Source organism: Pseudoliparis swirei, chromosome 22, assembly GCF_029220125.1.
Source record: "Pseudoliparis swirei isolate HS2019 ecotype Mariana Trench chromosome 22, NWPU_hadal_v1, whole genome shotgun sequence".
In the NCBI taxonomy this organism is placed as follows: Eukaryota; Metazoa; Chordata; class Actinopteri; order Perciformes; family Liparidae; genus Pseudoliparis; species Pseudoliparis swirei.
In genome coordinates this window covers 10,899,517-10,916,739 of record NC_079409.1, presented here as the reverse complement: position 1 = coordinate 10,916,739, position 17,223 = coordinate 10,899,517, and the positions used below count along the sequence as shown (strand labels likewise).

Genomic DNA, 17,223 nt, shown 5'->3' with positions numbered 1-17,223 from the left:
ATTGGAGAGGTATGCAAGTATGCATCTGTTTTCTCCATTTATGCATTCACTTGTTGGTCCACTGTTTCTCCTCCTCTAAATGTTATTTGTGGGAACCCCTCTCTACCGCTGCCTCCCCAGTAAGAAATGGGTCCTGCTTTGGTTACTGTAGCCTCTGCGGGGCTTAGAAAGAGATCCAGGAGGATTACCCCCAGCAAAGGCGACCAACCTCCACCCAGATTCATCAACATAGCTTCCACCACCTTTTCCCTCTCCGCTCTCTTTGTATATCCAGTGCCTTGAAATGTGAGACTAGCCTGGTGAACATAATCCACATTCTTTCACAAGACCCCCACTATACCACCCTCCTCACAAACTGTCCTACTTTGCCATAATGCTTTGTTACATTTCTTATTGGAAGGGATTCCTGTTGGTGGAGGTTACTCACGGAGTAATATGAGGCATATTGATTAGGTGGTTTCAACCGAAAGAAAACATTGTTCTTGTTTTATTTCTCGACTGAGCTGTTGAAGCTGAATAACTACACACATCAAATAACATGCATCTTCCACATAATAATATAGCAGCAGTTTTCTAAATTGATGTTAACGTTATATAATATGGATATAATATCAATGTACCGACTTTATAACCGAACCACTGTTGTCACCGAGAGCACCATAAACAGACAGCTTTGTGTTCAAGCCTTTTGGCCCTCTTCCATAATGTCATCCCTAATGGTAATTTGGTAAATTCAACACACAGAGGAAAAATAATCAGCTGGTGTGCCTGTAACATTCCATGAGCGATTACAGACACCCTTAATTTAAGGATTATTAGTGCATGCACTTCTCCTCAAATTTGAATAAAACATAAATAAGTTTATAATCCGGTCTATATCTGAAATCACTTGCACTATTTTTGTTCTAAATTGTTTTAAATTAATTCACATTATCATTTAAATCACAAGGATACGAAAAGAATCAATAATGCCCTTAAATTCAGCCTGCGTCAATCCAATGATGCCTAAATAACAAGTAATTAGTACAGCAGGTTTCTGTATTGTATTTATATTTCTCATTTAAGCCTTTATTACATTTTAAGGACACCAGCTACTTTCAACGCCAGCTTGTAGTTAAAGAGCAGATCACTAGAGGGCCATATTCCACCACATTTGTGTGTTCGTTCACACTGAGGATTTAAACCCCACCAACCTGTGGGATTGAACTAATTTCAAATTACAGAAGATGGATCTATGCTTTCTTTTTGTATGATTATGATATGTCCAAGAGTTTAGTAGTCAGACAAAAGTATTATTAAAGCCGTAGTGGGAGGAGGCCTATGTGGTTTAACTTTTGCATGTGCAAAAGTTGTGCATCTGGACACCGCTTTGCGGATCCGTTGCGGATCCTCTGATACCTCCGCCAGTTTGCTATCTGGGACGCTTGTGAAGCAATTTATGTTATCTCCATCCAATCTATCCACCGCAGCTACAAAAGCATTACCTACTGCTCCTATTTGTAACGGAAGGAATGCAAAGAGGGTGTAAACTGGAGTGTACGAGAGAGCATTTATAATTGTTGCTAAAAATTATTAAAAGATATGGGGCTATAAATTCAGTTCATATCTGAACACTTTCTTCACGGGTGTCCTTATGGCATCCGTGTGGCATATGTTGAGTGTCAGCATGGCATGGCTACGGTGCTACCTTATTGAAGGATCCGTGGCCGTCTGTCCGAAGAAACCGCTCCTCCTGAGAGAACACTGACTACAGCACCAACTCCGGGTGGGTTCTCGGGGTTTGTAGAACTTCAAGACGAGTGATAATAAACAGCTGTTACTGACGAGACGACCGAGCGAAGCCAGATTGTGCTCGATATGTTTCTGTAAAAGTGCGCATAATGTACATGAATTGAATCGAAAATAGTGTCCAGTCGTTCGTGACTAAATATCTACTTCATTTATTATGACAGCAGCGTAGACGGCAGCGCAGGCTCAACGCCGTGCGTCTGTCACGCAGCGCTGTCCGTGCAGCCAATCACAGCCGCTCTTACTAGGAGGTACGTCGCGTTTGACTTATCGCATCGCATCCTTTTGGGAGGCGAAGTACGGTGGCGGCAAGGCGATGGAGTTTCCGCTACTCCGCTGCTTTCATGCCATCCGGTTAGGCAGCTAGCAAGAGAGCTAAGCTAGCGTCGAGTTGGGCCTCCAGTAAACCAGCGGGAGAGCTTCCGACATCAAACGCTGCTCTTCGGAAGAAGACAAGCATCCCTTGATGAATCTGCATGAGAACAATTAAATTCCCAGAATTATGGTGGTTCTCAAAATACGAGACCAGGTAAGTGAGGATTGTCTCAAAAGCTGACCTAAGTTTAAGCTACTGTCGGCAGGCTAATGTTAGCTAGCTGCCAGCGGGGTTGTAATGCCAGTTTCCCCGAAACAGACGCGTTTCTTTACCCGCTTCACGTGGTCCATCGCGGCGTACGATGCAGCGCTGCTGGGGGACTCGCGTTCGCAGTTGTCGGACGTGTATGGCCACCATCAAATCACACTGAGACACATGCTCGAGTCGGTCTTTGAGCTGCAACCAGCTCATGATACATTGTGTTTATCGCAACAATTAGCCAGAGTCTGGGTGAAGCGCTGCTAGCTGCTCAGCTGGGAAGTGACTCGCGTTAGTTAGCGTGTTGTGACTAAACAATGCAACACCGGGCTTGAGTTGTCACCTCCAAGTGTCTCTTCTCTTTAATACATGTCTGTAACGTGGTGTGAGATGATTACCATAACAAGCTGGAGAGGTTTCATTGTATACGGTTGATTAAAACGCAAATACATAAAGGATGTAGCGCCTGTGTTCCGACCCTGCGAACTAAAGGTGAAATAGTGTTTGAATGCCACCACAGTGAGAGGCGTTGTGCTCAGTTTGATGAAGTTATTCATGTTTCATTACTAATGCGTGTTTCTCATTGTTGAAGGGTGAGTGCGTTATGCTCTTGATCCCAAGCCTGTAGTGTTTATCCTCGTGTAAATACGGTTATTAATTCAACCGTGTATGTTCCTATTTAGGAAGAAGTTTGTATTTATTTGTATTATATGAATAGGGCACATGCAGGGTAAACTACTGTGTAACGTTAATGGTTTTAATGTGACTCTGGCAATGTGACAGTATTAGACATGCCTGTCACTGTAATACATACTTGCCACCCACTGTAGAAAAGCATTCCCTTATAATTTAAGGGCTTTTGAACATGCCTGCTATTCTTGTAGCGCGTGTGTGTGTGTGTGTGTGTGTGTGTGTGTGTGCGCGCGCGTGCGCCTGTGTTTGAATGCTCGTGTACCTGTTCTCATGTGAGCAGGTGAAGTTGCCAAAGAGCTGTCTCCATGGTGATGGTATTAACTAGGCTGGCTTGTATGAGGAGAGGAGGTGCACAGTCGTGTAGTCGGAGAAGCAGAGAAAATCTCCACCAGTCGTGCAGGGCTGGAGAACTGAAAACGACAAAATGCAGATTTGTCTTTCTTTTTCTGTGGGGGATATACAGAAATCTTCCAAATGAAACAAGTCCCCGTTTGTCACCCTGACTTTATCCCAAAGCACTATTGCACCCTGCAGATAGTCATGGCACAATAATCATGAATGAGAGGATTGTCTCGTGTTTTGAAAACCAACTTTAGGAGACTTGATCTCCAGATGTAATGGTGATCTTTTTCTTGCTTATTCTAAATACTTATTGAGCATGAACTTGACTGCTGGAATGTATCATGTGGCTCAAATTTGTATATCGCCATAATTATATTTTCCTGTCGGTTTCAATATGCTTCAAAGGGATTCAAATGTCTACCAGTATATGTCACCACATATACTGGTAGACATGGTACATGGTAGAAAATAGTAGTAAGAGTTTTAAGAATATTTCATACAGAACAATTGCTAAAGCAGAAAGTTCATGTTTTCATGCTTGACTTTCTTTCACAAAGCTTAGAGTGAATGTTGACGGATAACAATGGGGTTGGTTAAATGAAGAATTAATGACAAAATGTACTCTGCATACTACATCAGTCTAATTGTACGCAAAAACAAATCCAGCTCATCACCCCAAAGATGTGTTTGACAGCCAAACAATTCAATTCAGTTTATTTTCACAAATTACAAATTTGTCTCAGAGTGCTTTACAATCTGTACACATAGACATCCCTGTCCCAGAACCTCACATCGGATCAGGAAAAACTCCCAAACAACCCTTCACAGGGAATAAAGGGAAGAAACCTTCAGGAGAGCAACAGAGGAGGATCCCTCTCCAGGATGGACAGATGCCATGTGTACAGAAGGAATCATTATACACAAATTAAAACACAGTAACAACACAATCAATGAATATGACAGAGTGTATGAATAGAATACAACAAGTGGTTTTGAAATCTGCTGACTTGGCAGTTTTTGTAACCCTACTCTTCCCTGCTACTTCATCTTGCGTATTGTTTTGGATACTTGCTCATTCAAAGTTTATAACTACTTTCATGTCATGGAAAAGCTTGATAATAGCTCACCTGACACTATCACGAGACGATGACTTTTACTTTTCGAACTGCGGTTGTTGCAGCTGTAAATTTGCATGAATGGCTTATCTGATTTTAAAACATGACTGAAGTCAAGTAAAAGTTATGTTTATTTGAAAGCCTTTCATTAGTAACCAGTTGCAGCCTCTGCAAGGGATCCCCTGGGCTAATGGTTCTGCCCATCCATGCCAGCCTCCTCCCACAGATGGTGGGAAACTGCTTCACCAAAGAGTAAGACTGGTGTTATGGTGGATCAACAGGGGTGTTCAGCGGTGTTGAATCAGAAACATGTATTTGCTACGTGTGTTAGACACACGAAGAATTTGACTTGGCAGCTGGTGTGTACACTTTAGAAAGACAAACAAAACAACAACAATCCAAAAAACAATGAGCGGGCAAACCTTACACATGAATGTCCATTAGTAAACTTAATTACAGTTTGTGACTGCTGGGGACATTTATTTCAGCAGTGTTTCCATTAACCAGTCCTAAAGATGCCGAGGTAACACGCCCCCTTATTGTTTATCAGTTGTTTGATTGGACGCTGCAGCTGATCACTGCAGTTTCATACCAGAGTGAAGACTGATCACAGATTAAACTCAAGTTATACATTTTATTTTTGTATCACCATCTGGTTAAGATATATGATCATTGTAAGTCTGAACCACAACATTTTACTTAATTTATTAGAAATCATTTAAAAAGTCTTTTCTTGATCTGTTATTTCCCTCAATAGCTTTTATTATAGCTCTAATTAAAATCAGAGAAAGCTGGAGAGAGGAAACACTTTTTACATCAGTTATCATTTCTTTGTCACGTGTGTCTGATCGTTCCTGAGTGTCAGGTTTGATGAGTTATATAATGCAAGTCAGTGTAACCTATTACATAAATTACAGTCTTCAAGAGCAATTATCATATTATCGCTTATTTTATAATGACATCACAATTGCAAAACATAAGGTAGACTGTCTCCCAATGTATATAAATACTCAATGCAGTTTGTTTAACAGACTAGAGAGATAAAAACATCTCTACTGTGACAGTGATCATAACTATCTTTTATTAGTATAAAAGTGTAACACCATTAAATCAACTGAAAACATTACACAATCATTTGTATCAATATTTTAAGTGGATTTTTATTAGAATGTTCGCTTAAAACTGTCGGGAACAGAAAACAAACCCGTTCCACTGATCATGTATTCAGACACAATCTCCGTCATAAGTCTCTCCTCGTTGAAGCCGACTGACGGCTGATCCCGATGTGATCAGCGGCCTCGAGGAAAGGACGTCTCATTTCTCTTAAAACATATTTTCTGTTTCCTGTTTCTCGTGGTTTCCTTGCATCTCTCCAAGCACCCCTGGTGGAAGGGACTAGGACACAGAAAAGCAAAACAGGGAATGCAATTAAGAGACTTGGGATGCATGCAACCCTTATTTGATACAAAGTTTTTGCAAAATGCTGCTACATTCAAAAACTATGACTTCAGCTGCATGGACCAATATATCTTTAATATGGTTTCGGTCTTTAAACCGTTTTTTTTTTTTTTTACTCAAATAGCACAGCTGACGTTTTGTAAAGAACATCACATAGACGGCAGTACTTTTGTTTGCATACTCTAGGAGGGTGGGGCCGACTCGGCTGCTCTCGAAGAAGCCAGGAAGGGAATGGTATGATCAATAAGCGTCAGACTTCACTTTTACTCTGGGAAACTGTTTTTGACTCGTGTCATCTTAGCTGCCGATTGTCATGTTTGATGTGGTGAACCAGCCCATCTGTACCCGTGTTTCTTTTATTGTGCCTGTGTCTGTTGGAGATGCCACAGCCCATCGGTCGTGTCGGGCTTGTAGTTGTGCAAATATCGTGATCATTCTCTCTGTGCTGTGTTTTGCTTGCCAGCCGTCGCAATACAAAGAAGAGAATTAGAAAGAAGCTGCTCAGCATTTGTCTGTATCAATCCCGACAGTCGGGTCATTTGGCCTGGCAAGTCTTTGATGTCATAATGAAAGTGTGAGATAGTGTTGCATGTCAGCCAGAAAAGTCTTGAGATCCAGTTGTTTTTGACACATTATCTCTCTATCTTTCAGCCTGCTTTGCTGAAAGCTATTTTCAATGTGGATCCAGATGAAGTACGCTCACTCATATTCAAAAAAGAGGACGTGAATGCACAGGTAATCCCAACCGACTCTCTGTAATCTCTGCATCTGTTTCCTCATATTATTGTCATATTTAAAATATATCACAGAATTGAAAGCCTCTTGTGTATAAATGTCCTTGCCCTCAAAAAGCACACTCATTGTTTTTCTAGACGTTATGGTCTAGCTCTGCTTATTGTACTGTTTTTCTCAACATTACTGCTTCGGTAGGGGTATTTGTTTTAAAATAAAGTTGGTTTGTCCGAGCTTGTGTTTTACTGGGAGCCTCTTCAAGTCACTGACTTGTTGCCATACAATGAAAGTGTCTAATGTCAGCATGTCAGGGTTATTTCTCCCTTTTAGCTCTGTAATGTTACAAAAGGTAAAGGGAAAATGCGGTTGTAATGTCACAACAGATCAGGGCCAGATTAACTTGTGTTTCTGTTCAATCCTTTTAATGCCTTTCCTTTTCACTTATTACAGGACAATGAGAAGCGGACTCCGTTGCATGCTGCTGCTTATCTCGGTGATGCAGAAATTATAGAGCTGCTGATTCTTTCAGGTACGTTTTTGAAAAGAGGATTTATGTACAAAAGCTTTTTTAGTCATATACATTTCTGTCATTCTTGTAGTGTAGATCATTTACAGGTCAGTATTCAGAAATTGGAACCTTTCATCCCCAACATTATTGACACGTTTCAAGCAATCTAGCAGATTGGTTTCAGAAACATTTATCGGTTTCATGTTACAGTATAGAAATGGGTTTATAAGGAAAGATTATATCGGAAATGCCCCATTGGTGCAGACTGTTCTGCTTTTTAACTGTTCTGCTTTTTAATTGTGTCCATCCTTGATCTGTTTTTAATGTGTTTTGCGGCGACCTTGAGTGCCTTGAAAGGTGCCTTATAAAATAAATGTATTATTATTATTATTACGTGGCCAGATGATTTATCTGTATTCAATAGTATAGAATGCCTCTCCATGCACCCTTTGCAGTCTGCTCTTTTCTTATGATAATGCAGACAGAGATATTACAAAACATAATTGTCAAAAGGGCGTTTGTCATTTTGTTAAACGGTTTCAATTGATGTCGTGTAACTGTCTGACCATGAACAGATTAACAGCTGGCGTCCTCTGACTTGTAGGTGGCAGAGTAAATGCCAAAGATAACAAGTGGCTCACTCCTCTGCACCGGTCCGTGGCCTCCTGCAGCGAGGTATGTGATTGTTCCTCTGATTCTGCATCTGGTAATCTAATCGGTGTGAAGCTTAAACCTACATGTGATGACGTCCTGCAGGAGGCTGTCCAGGTGTTGCTCAAACACTCTGCAGACGTAAATGCCCGAGACAAGAACTGGCAGACACCGCTGCACATTGCCGCAGCAAATAAAGCCGTCCGCTGCGCTGAGGCCCTCGTCCCTCTGCTCAGCAATGTGAATGTGTCCGATAGAGCCGGCCGGACGGCGCTGCACCATGCGGCCTTCAGCGGCCATCTAGAGGTACTATTAAGCCAAGAGTATGGTTTGATTCAGCTGTGCTCAAATAAATACTTTAATATATTTTTAAGCTTTGATGTAGTCGTACCTTAATGGAAAAAAATGTCAGCACATTTTAATATAAATTGCATAAGGAGCATTACATGGACTAACTTAAAGGGTCCGTGTTGACTTTAGCTGCACAGTCTGTCCTGTCTTTGTTGTGTTTTAGAAGGATGAGCACTTCAGTGCTGATCATATTGACACAACAGACTCAGAGGGGGTTGTCTGGCTCTGAGTATAAGCACCTCATCTTCTCCACTTACTGAAACAATGTGTCGGCTTGCCTCAAATGTGTAAACACAATGGCCTTGCAATAAGGAACAAGTGAACAATGGCGATGAGTTTGCCCATTTAAGAAGTGTGAAGTGAAACAATCAACATCCCCATATAGCTCTGCAGACTGCGAACGACAGTAGCATTCATAACAGTCATTACCAAAGCGATGGTCTCTACAACAAAACCTTTCTTTATTATATAGATGGATACACACACACGTTTTGCCAAATATTCCCCTTTGTTTTAGTGTTGCTTGTTTCTCTCTTTATCACATTAATTCGTGCTATTTATGAAAAGTCATATATAAATTAGTGCTATTTCTGAGAAATCATAACATATTATTACAAGTTATTTGTACTGACAGTGTTTGGCATGGACAGTGGCCTATTCTCTCACTGAGCTTTGGTTGTATTGGTGTAGGGTTGAGTTATGATAAGGTGATGAAAATCTGCTTTTGTATCTGCAAGTTAGTTGCACAAAAAGAAACGCCAGGAAAAACTCTAAAGTTGGAGAAACTCCACAAATAATGTAGCTGCTTTCCAATGAACCAGTCCTAGCTTTTAAAGACAACACCTTTTCAGACCGTCAATTTTTCTACTTGGATGCCCATTGACTTTATATACACTCGTGTGTAAGTTAGTTGTATAAAACTGGATTTGTCTCATTTAATCAAGTGGGGGGGTGAGGAGGTTGAGTTCATGTTGTAACTTCCCTTGACCGCTCTTTTTTCTCCGTGGCTGCTGTTAGATGGTGAGGCTCCTGCTCTCCAGAGGAGCAAACATCAATGCCTTTGACAAGAGGGACCGCCGTGCAATCCACTGGGCAGCCTACATGGGTAATAAATCAATCACATTGTTATTTTTCTATGTAACTTCATCTCATCTTGTGGTCAATGAAAATTCACCACGACCTCATTGAAAATACTTCTACTTTTAAAGACATTAACATTATTAAAAGGTTATTTATTTTAAAATTCATAACCATGTGCCAATGTGACCACATTGGAAGGCTTATTCGTGACATGCAATCTTTCTCTTTGTGTCATCAGGACACATAGAAGTGGTGAAGCTGCTGGCATCTCATGGAGCCGAGGTGGCCTGCAAAGATAAGAAGTCGTACACCCCGCTACACGCAGCAGCCTCCAGTGGAATGATCAGTGTTGTCAAATACCTCCTGGACTTGGGGGTGGATGTAAGTTTCCCCCAACAAGCTTATTGTCACTACACTGCAGACACTGCCACGGCTTATGATCTGAGCGGGAGAGAACAGACATTGAATAATTCATAACCGTGCTTTATCCACTGCTTGTGTTTTGGATTTTTGTTGCCATTTGAGGAAGAGTGAGGCGTCTTGTGATGTGATGACGACCCCTCGTTTCATCTCGCCGTCTAGATCAATGAGCCCAATGCGTATGGCAACACACCCCTCCACGTGGCGTGCTACAACGGGCAGGATGTGGTGGTGAATGAGCTCATTGAGTGTGGCGCCAACGTAAACCAGGTGAACGAGAAGGGCTTCGCACCTCTCCATTTCACTGCCGCTTCACGCCACGGGGCCCTCTGTCTGGAGCTCCTTGTGTGCAATGGGGCTGACGTCAACATCAAGGTAAGTAAAAAATAAATGATGCCCGTCTTTATTTCAGAATGGTTTAATTGGAAGAACGTTGCTCAATGTGACCTGGGGAAGCTGTGACGTAATAACTGTCTCTCCTTTTCTAGAAATATAGCTTACAGTGGCTGGTCGGTCATCGACATCGGGATTTAAAAATAATGAATATAACAATGTTAATATATCTGTCAAAACAAAGAATATTTGTGGTTAAGAGTCCGTGTTTAAACAAGCGTTTATTTGGAGTCATTTTACAATGATTGTGTCAGAGAGGCAGTTTTCTAACTTTTTGTTTTTTGGAGCTCAGTTCAGGGAATATACTTTAGAGCTGAAAGTCATCGTAATGATCCACATTGTGATAGCGCCATGTTTTTGTATCCCTCCAGAGTAAAGATGGTAAGACTCCTCTCCACATGACAGCCATCCACGGGAGGTTTTCTAGGTCTCAAGCAATCATTGAGAATGGTGAGCTCCTCTAAACATTCAGCCTCGCTGACTTTAGTTCTCACGCTGGACTGTAAAACCAGAACTGCCTCTCAGCGTGACATTACCTCAGTGCTTTTTTTCTTCTGAAGGTGCTGAGATTGACTGTGAAGATAAGTACGGAAATACTCCGCTGCACATTGCAGCTCGATATGGACACGAGCTCCTCATCAACACCCTCATCACCAACAGAGCTGACACGGCTAAGTAAGTGAGCCCGTCTGCTCTTTTCCAGCAACTGTTACAACTTTACATGGAAGAGTTGCATGTTTAAACCTTTCAAAAGCATGGCTGTACGGCCTGCTATGTAACTGATGGTGATTGTGCCGTACAATTAATCGTACTTTCCTACCCCTGGTTTAACACCAGCGATATTTGGTTGATGCTGAGTAAACAAGATTGTGTCTCTTCCAGGCGAGGGGTTCATGGTATGTTCCCACTTCATTTGGCTGCTCTCAGTGGATTCTCTGACTGCTGCCGAAAGCTCCTGTCTTCAGGTGAGCAACTCCGATTTCATGTTGTCCAGCTACCCCCAATATCGCAGTCCAAAGTGATCTTGTTGAATGGGTCAGTTATTGGAGTTGCATAAGTCTAAATTAAAACTTCATAACTTTAGAACTGTTGTAAAACCTTGTCTGCCGTATGCAGGATCTTGTTCATAATCCATTACTCTGATGCAGGATTTGATATTGACACGCCTGATGACTTTGGAAGGACCTGTTTACATGCTGCAGCTGCTGGAGGGTGAGTACAGGACAAAAATAAGCAAATTAATAGACATCTTTAATATTAGCTGCAAGAGTTAGGATGCAGATCATGAGCTATAATAAAAACAATATTTATCAGGTAATCTTATGGATCTCCCTAACCTCTCAGAAACCTGGAATGTCTCAATCTTCTCCTCAACACGGGGGCCGACTTTAATAGAAAGGACAGCTTCGGCAGGTTTGCAGCATTTAATAACGGATCAAGAGTTTGTGCTCGCCTAGTTTTGTGGTTATATTTGAAGAAGGAGCTGAGCTGTGTTTGCTTTCCCAGGACCCCTCTGCACTATGCTGCTGCCAACTGTAACTACCAGTGCCTGTTTGCTCTGGTGGGCTCCGGGGCCAGCGTCAATGACCTAGACGAGCGGGGCTGCACTCCTCTCCACTACGCCGCTGCCTCTGACATAGATGGAAAGTCAGTAGTGCTTTGGAAATTCAGTTTCTCAAAGGAGTGGGTGACTGTGTGGGAGGCGGGTTATTTAGTTTGAGGGTTTTGTGTACACAAGCTAAGTTGCATCATTGTTAATGCGGAGTAACAGTTTAAGACCTGAAAGATGATGTTTCTCTGACTAAAGCCTCTTTCTTGTGTCTGCAGGTGCCTGGAATATTTATTGAGAAATGATGCAAATCCAGGGATCCGAGACAATCAGGGCTACAATGCTGTGCACTACGCCTCGGCGTATGGACATCGCCTCTGTCTGGAGCTGGTGAGAACTTCACTCCAGAACAATCAGCATCTCCATATATCTTTATTGCTATATTGTAATGATTTATTTGATGGTGCTTCTCCCACAGATTGCAAGTGAAACACCTTTAGATGTGGTGAGTTATTCTCTTTTTGCTTGTTCTACTTTGTGAAGATCATTTTAGATCGAAATGTTAATTTTAATTTGCTGGGCGATATCGATACTGTGCAGCGTTTGTTTCAGAATGTTGCCTACAGAACAGGCCATTTCTGTAGTTCTCAGCGTCACAAATAACCACGTGATTATACCTGAAGTACATTGTAATTTGTGTATCTGGTTCGTTCAGCTAATGGAAACCTCGGGGACGGACATCCTGAATGACTCCGATGTCAGAGCCCCCGTTAGCCCCCTGCACCTCTCTGTGAGTAATCTGTGTTATCCTTGTCCGTCTAGCCTTATCATGGCACTGTCCTCCATCTCATCTAAATGATGTTAACCTATTCATTATTATTAACATTAATCATTCAGGCGTACCACGGTCACCACCATGCTATGGAGGTTCTGGTGCAGTCTCTGCTGGACCTGGATGTGAGAAACAGCCATGGGCGCACACCTCTCGACCTGGCGGCCTTTAAGGGCCATGTCGAATGTGTGGACGTCCTAATCAACCAGGGAGCCTCCATCCTGGTCAAAGACTCCATGTTGAAGCGAACCCCCATCCATGCTGCAGGTATGGACCTGGACTTGGTGGCTCATAAATCATATTGGGTATTATATTTACTGCACCTTTGTTTACTGGGATTATTTGTGGTGTGGATTTGTTTTAATTTAGTTTTTCATTTGAAAAGCCCTTTTTAATATTGATTTCCAAGATGCCATATAAATCTAGTGTATAAGTATTATTATGGGTATGCTAACGGTGTGTTCCTTCTTTTCCTGCAGCAACCAACGGTCATTCAGAATGTTTGCGTTTGCTGATTGGAAATGCTGATCTTAAAAGTGCAGTCGACATTCAAGATGGAAATGGACAGTAAGTTACATTTGTTTGTGTTTTTCTTCCCCTCTACTGATCTAAAAAAAATTGCTGAAATTACTGTCTGTTATCTCTCAGAACTCCTTTGATGCTGTCGGTTCTGAGTGGACACACGGATTGTGTGTATTCTCTGCTAAATAAAGGAGCCAATGTAGAAGCCAAAGACAAGTGGGGCCAGACAGCCCTGCACAGAGGAGTAAGGAGATCTTCCCATTCGTACACACACTGAAACACACTGTATATGTACTTTGGAACGTGTTTTTTATACTTGTACCTTAATTGTTCTGTCTGTGATTTTTAGTACCAAAAATATTGTTGTTTCAACATTATTGTATATACGTTAGAGATGCTGCCAGGCATGTTATAGATATACAAATACGATTATCTTTGAGTCAACAGCAAATACATCCACTGTTTTCTGTCTGTAGGCGGTGACCGGTCACGAGGAATGTGTGGAGGCCTTGCTTCAGCACAGCGCCACCTTCCTGGTGCGAGACTGTAAAGGTCGCACACCAGTCCACCTGTCGGCAGCATGTGGACACATTGGGGTACTGGGAGGCCTGCTGCATGCTGCCCAATCAGTGGAAACACTCCCCGTCTTAACTGACAACCAAGGCTACACCCCACTGCACTGGGCCTGCTACAATGGTACAGAGTTGAGGGTTTGAAAACCTGCTTAAAAAACAATCGTATTTATGGAAATGTGTATCTGATGTTTAGTAATGTATGCTCTTAAATGACGGAAAGCTTCCTGAAAGTAAAAAGGAGCACTTAAAAGTAGTGTAGATCTAAAATTGGCATGTACAATCAATCACTGTTTCTGTTTGTTCTCTCCTGATCTTCGTGCAACTTGTACACGTAAGTCGCTTTGGATAAAAGCGTCTGCTAAATGACATGTAATGTAATCAGGACACATGTTCTTAGAGCCCTGATTGAGCACTTCGAGATGAAGGCTCATGGTTAATGTTTCATGTCTGCAGGTCACGATACGTGTGTGGAGGTTTTGCTGGAGCAAGAGGTTTTTCACAAGGCCGAGGGCAGTGCCTTCAGCCCCCTCCACTGTGCTGTGTAAGATCTTGAACCGTTCCACGTTTAATTCAATGCATGTGAGCACAAACCTCTAATGGATTAAATCATTCTTCTTCAGGATCCATGACAACGAAAGTGCAGCGGAGATGCTGATCGACACTCTGGGCCCTGCCATTGTCAATGCCAAAGACAGTAAAAGCAGGTATACACATTCATATAAAGACGGGTGTTTTGTACCTGTAATTAAGAGCTCACACAACAACATGGTTGACGATATGATAACAATAAGCCTTGTTCCGATGATATTTTTGCAGGACTCCGCTACATGCAGCAGCCTTCACTGACCATGTGGAGTGTCTCCAGCTGCTGCTGAGCCACAACGCTCAGGTCAACAGTGTCGATGCTGCAGGGAAAACCCCGCTCATGATGGCCGCTGAAAATGGCCAGACCAACGCTGTCGGTAAATGCTTCTCCACTTTAAAAACTGTTGTTCTGTATTGTCAATAACTGGACTGTAAAATACCTCTCTGGGATGTAATAACCGGTTCTCCTTGGATTACCTTCAATTAGTTTGTCCTGCTTTTCCTTGTTAGAACTACTGGTGAGCAGTGCAAATGCAGATCTCACTCTGCAGGACGCTGTGAAGAACACTGCACTTCATCTCGCCTGCAGTAAGGTGTGTATGGCCGCGTGGCGGCGCTGTTCCCTCATTCTACAGCAGCAATAATACAGTTTGTTCCTGCTATGTGTTTTGCAATACCATAAACAGATTGGGTTACTGCACATTTAGAAGCTATTCTCTTTGGAGAGCTTTCATATGTATCGTACTGCACCTGTTTCCCACAGGGACATGAAACCAGTGCCTTGTTGATATTGGAGAAGATCACAGACAGAAACCTCGTAAATGCCACGAACGCCGCCTTACAGACGTACGTATCGCATGTATTACATTAGCTTGTCGTCTCCTGCTGCATCTGAACGATGGAATGGCGTTTGGATGGATTGGATGGGAATTGAATCAGTAATAGAGATACAAATCATAAATGATTGACTTTTCTGTTCATGTTTTACAAGGCCTCTACACGTGGCTGCAAGAAATGGTTTAACGGTGGTGGTGCAAGAGCTGCTTGCAAAGGGAGCCAGTGTACTTGCAGTCGATGAAAACGGTAAATTCACAATGTTATAATTATATTACTCTAGTGACATATATATATATATATATATATATATAGAGAGAGAGATTCACATGGCGTTCGCCAAAAGAAGATACTCTTCTCTGGTAATTCTTCCTACGGGCTCCGCTACGAGACGAAGCACACATCTTTTAATCAAACTCTAAAACATCTCAAATTAAGGCACAGTTATTAAACAATATAATAACCCAATATAATCAGAATCTTAACACATTAATTCACTGCTTGATAATAACCAACCTTAAATATACCTGAAACGCTTTGTCATTACTATCTAATCCTTAAACTGAATCATTTGCACCAATCTGGAAACTGTGTATTTCTATTATATGTCCCATTGTTCCAGGTTACACACCCGCCTTGGCTTGTGCCCCCAATAAAGATGTGGCAGACTGCCTCGCCCTCATTCTGGCCACCATGATGCCTGTCTCCCCCTGCGCCCCGGCACCCACGCTCCCTTTCAGTGCCATTAACCACTACACCACCAGCCCCTCCAAGAGCATCACCTTCGACAGCCTGCCCATGATGAGCAGCGAGCACAACTCCTACTGCAGCTTCAACAACATCAGCCACCAAGAAAACGATAAGGATGAAGAGCTCAATGACTCGGACTCAGAGACGTACTGAGGGACAGGAGGGAGCGAGAAATGCATAAACACACACACACACTGTGTCTTAAAAATCATCCGCAGCCAGTTCGAGAGGGCAGAAGAAGGAAAAGTGCCCCCCCCCCCACACAAACACACACACACCAGAGAGAGGGGAGGGAGGAGGTGCAGCATGTTGGCCCACACTCATCCCGACCTCATCCAGCACCAGGTGTCCTTCAGCTGATACTGGACCTCAGTAACCGCTGCTTTGCCAACCTTGACTTTTTGAGTGGTAAAACGGCGCTTGTTGTTGGGACAGCGACTTTTGTACGGCAATAACAAGATGAAGAGGCACTTCACAGAAAGCTAAACCGACAGGGACCAAGACGCATGGATGCATTTTAACCCAGTTTTAACTGTGTACATTAGATTCAGAATTTGAGGGATTATTGATAAGCAGGCGGGAACGGTTAAAATTTTTGACTTTCTTGATGAGTTGGAGAGAATTGATGCCCGCACACTACATCCTTCAAGTCTGTAAGTCATAAAGGTGGGAAATCATTTATTTTTATTTTTTAGATCAAACATTTTAATATCTTAAACTCTATCCTCTAAATCTGATTTAGCGACCCGAGTAATTTAAAAACATTTGATATGTGCGCCAGGTTATTTTTAAGTTGATCAATCTTACCTTTGTATATTGACCTGTCCATTGCGGTTTAGTCTTTCAAGAATAAATTATTTGTGTCATATTGGTTCCTATTTATGTGTTCATTTTGTGCCTTCATTAGTCACTGAGAAAAGCTGGGTTTGTTGAAGCAGCTGTGACAGTACAGTGATGCGCACTAGGTAAGAAATGGAACATTTCTAAGAGGCACTGATCTTGTCCCGAGGTATCAGCTTTGTGAAGAAACACTGTAAACCAATGATAGAACAGCGTTTGATTTTCTTTGGTGTGAATGATATCTTTGCTCGTATATTAGTCAATGTTTGTTGACAGGTTTTGCTTGCTTTAACTTTTTTGTTTTTTAAGAAACCACTTGATCCTACCATGATTCAAAGCTTCCCGTTTCTGTCTGTTGAAATATCCTTTTTACTGGAAATATGTACAATACATTTGCTAGCTTCTTTAGAATGGAAAAGATGTTTTTTTTCTTTTCCTTGCTCTTTCTTGAAGAGGGATGAAACTAGCATGTATATAGAAATTATTACTGTGAATTCAACGCTCCAGTGAATTCTTTCAGTACCGAGATTGCTGTATATTTTATGAGTAATAAAGAAATGAGTTATTTAATAATGAACATGGGTCTTTTTATGAAGTGTTGCCTTTTATTCATATGTTAGGTGTGCCCAAG

At 42.0% G+C, this 17,223-nt stretch overlaps 1 protein-coding gene across 1 annotated transcript; it reads left to right on the top strand.

The window, feature by feature from the left end:
• The first annotated feature begins 2,097 nt into the window (after positions 1–2,097).
• Positions 2,098–17,169, top strand: ankrd28b (ankyrin repeat domain 28b). The gene is made up of 28 exons (XM_056443693.1): positions 2,098–2,317; positions 6,622–6,705; positions 7,153–7,231; positions 7,815–7,885; positions 7,967–8,167; positions 9,230–9,317; positions 9,531–9,673; positions 9,875–10,087; positions 10,477–10,555; positions 10,666–10,780; positions 10,988–11,070; positions 11,254–11,317; positions 11,450–11,518; positions 11,612–11,752; positions 11,933–12,044; positions 12,133–12,159; positions 12,370–12,444; positions 12,552–12,753; positions 12,966–13,053; positions 13,135–13,252; positions 13,485–13,704; positions 14,037–14,124; positions 14,204–14,287; positions 14,400–14,545; positions 14,679–14,761; positions 14,932–15,014; positions 15,160–15,251; positions 15,625–17,169. The coding sequence occupies exons 1-28, from the start codon at positions 2,291–2,293 to the stop codon at positions 15,903–15,905; spliced, it is 3,156 nt and encodes a 1,051-aa protein (XP_056299668.1). The 5' UTR covers positions 2,098–2,290; the 3' UTR covers positions 15,906–17,169.
• Positions 17,170–17,223: the final 54 nt, after the last annotated feature.

Bases quoted from the DNA above. Each gene is read 5' to 3' on its own strand.
- ankrd28b (XM_056443693.1), top strand. From the start codon at position 2,291: ATGGTGGTTCTCAAAATACGAGACCAG. The intron at 8,168-9,229 runs GTACTATTAAGC...GGCTGCTGTTAG, and splicing joins CCTTCAGCGGCCATCTAGAG to ATGGTGAGGCTCCTGCTCTC. The intron at 9,318-9,530 runs GTAATAAATCAA...TTGTGTCATCAG, and splicing joins CCACTGGGCAGCCTACATGG to GACACATAGAAGTGGTGAAG.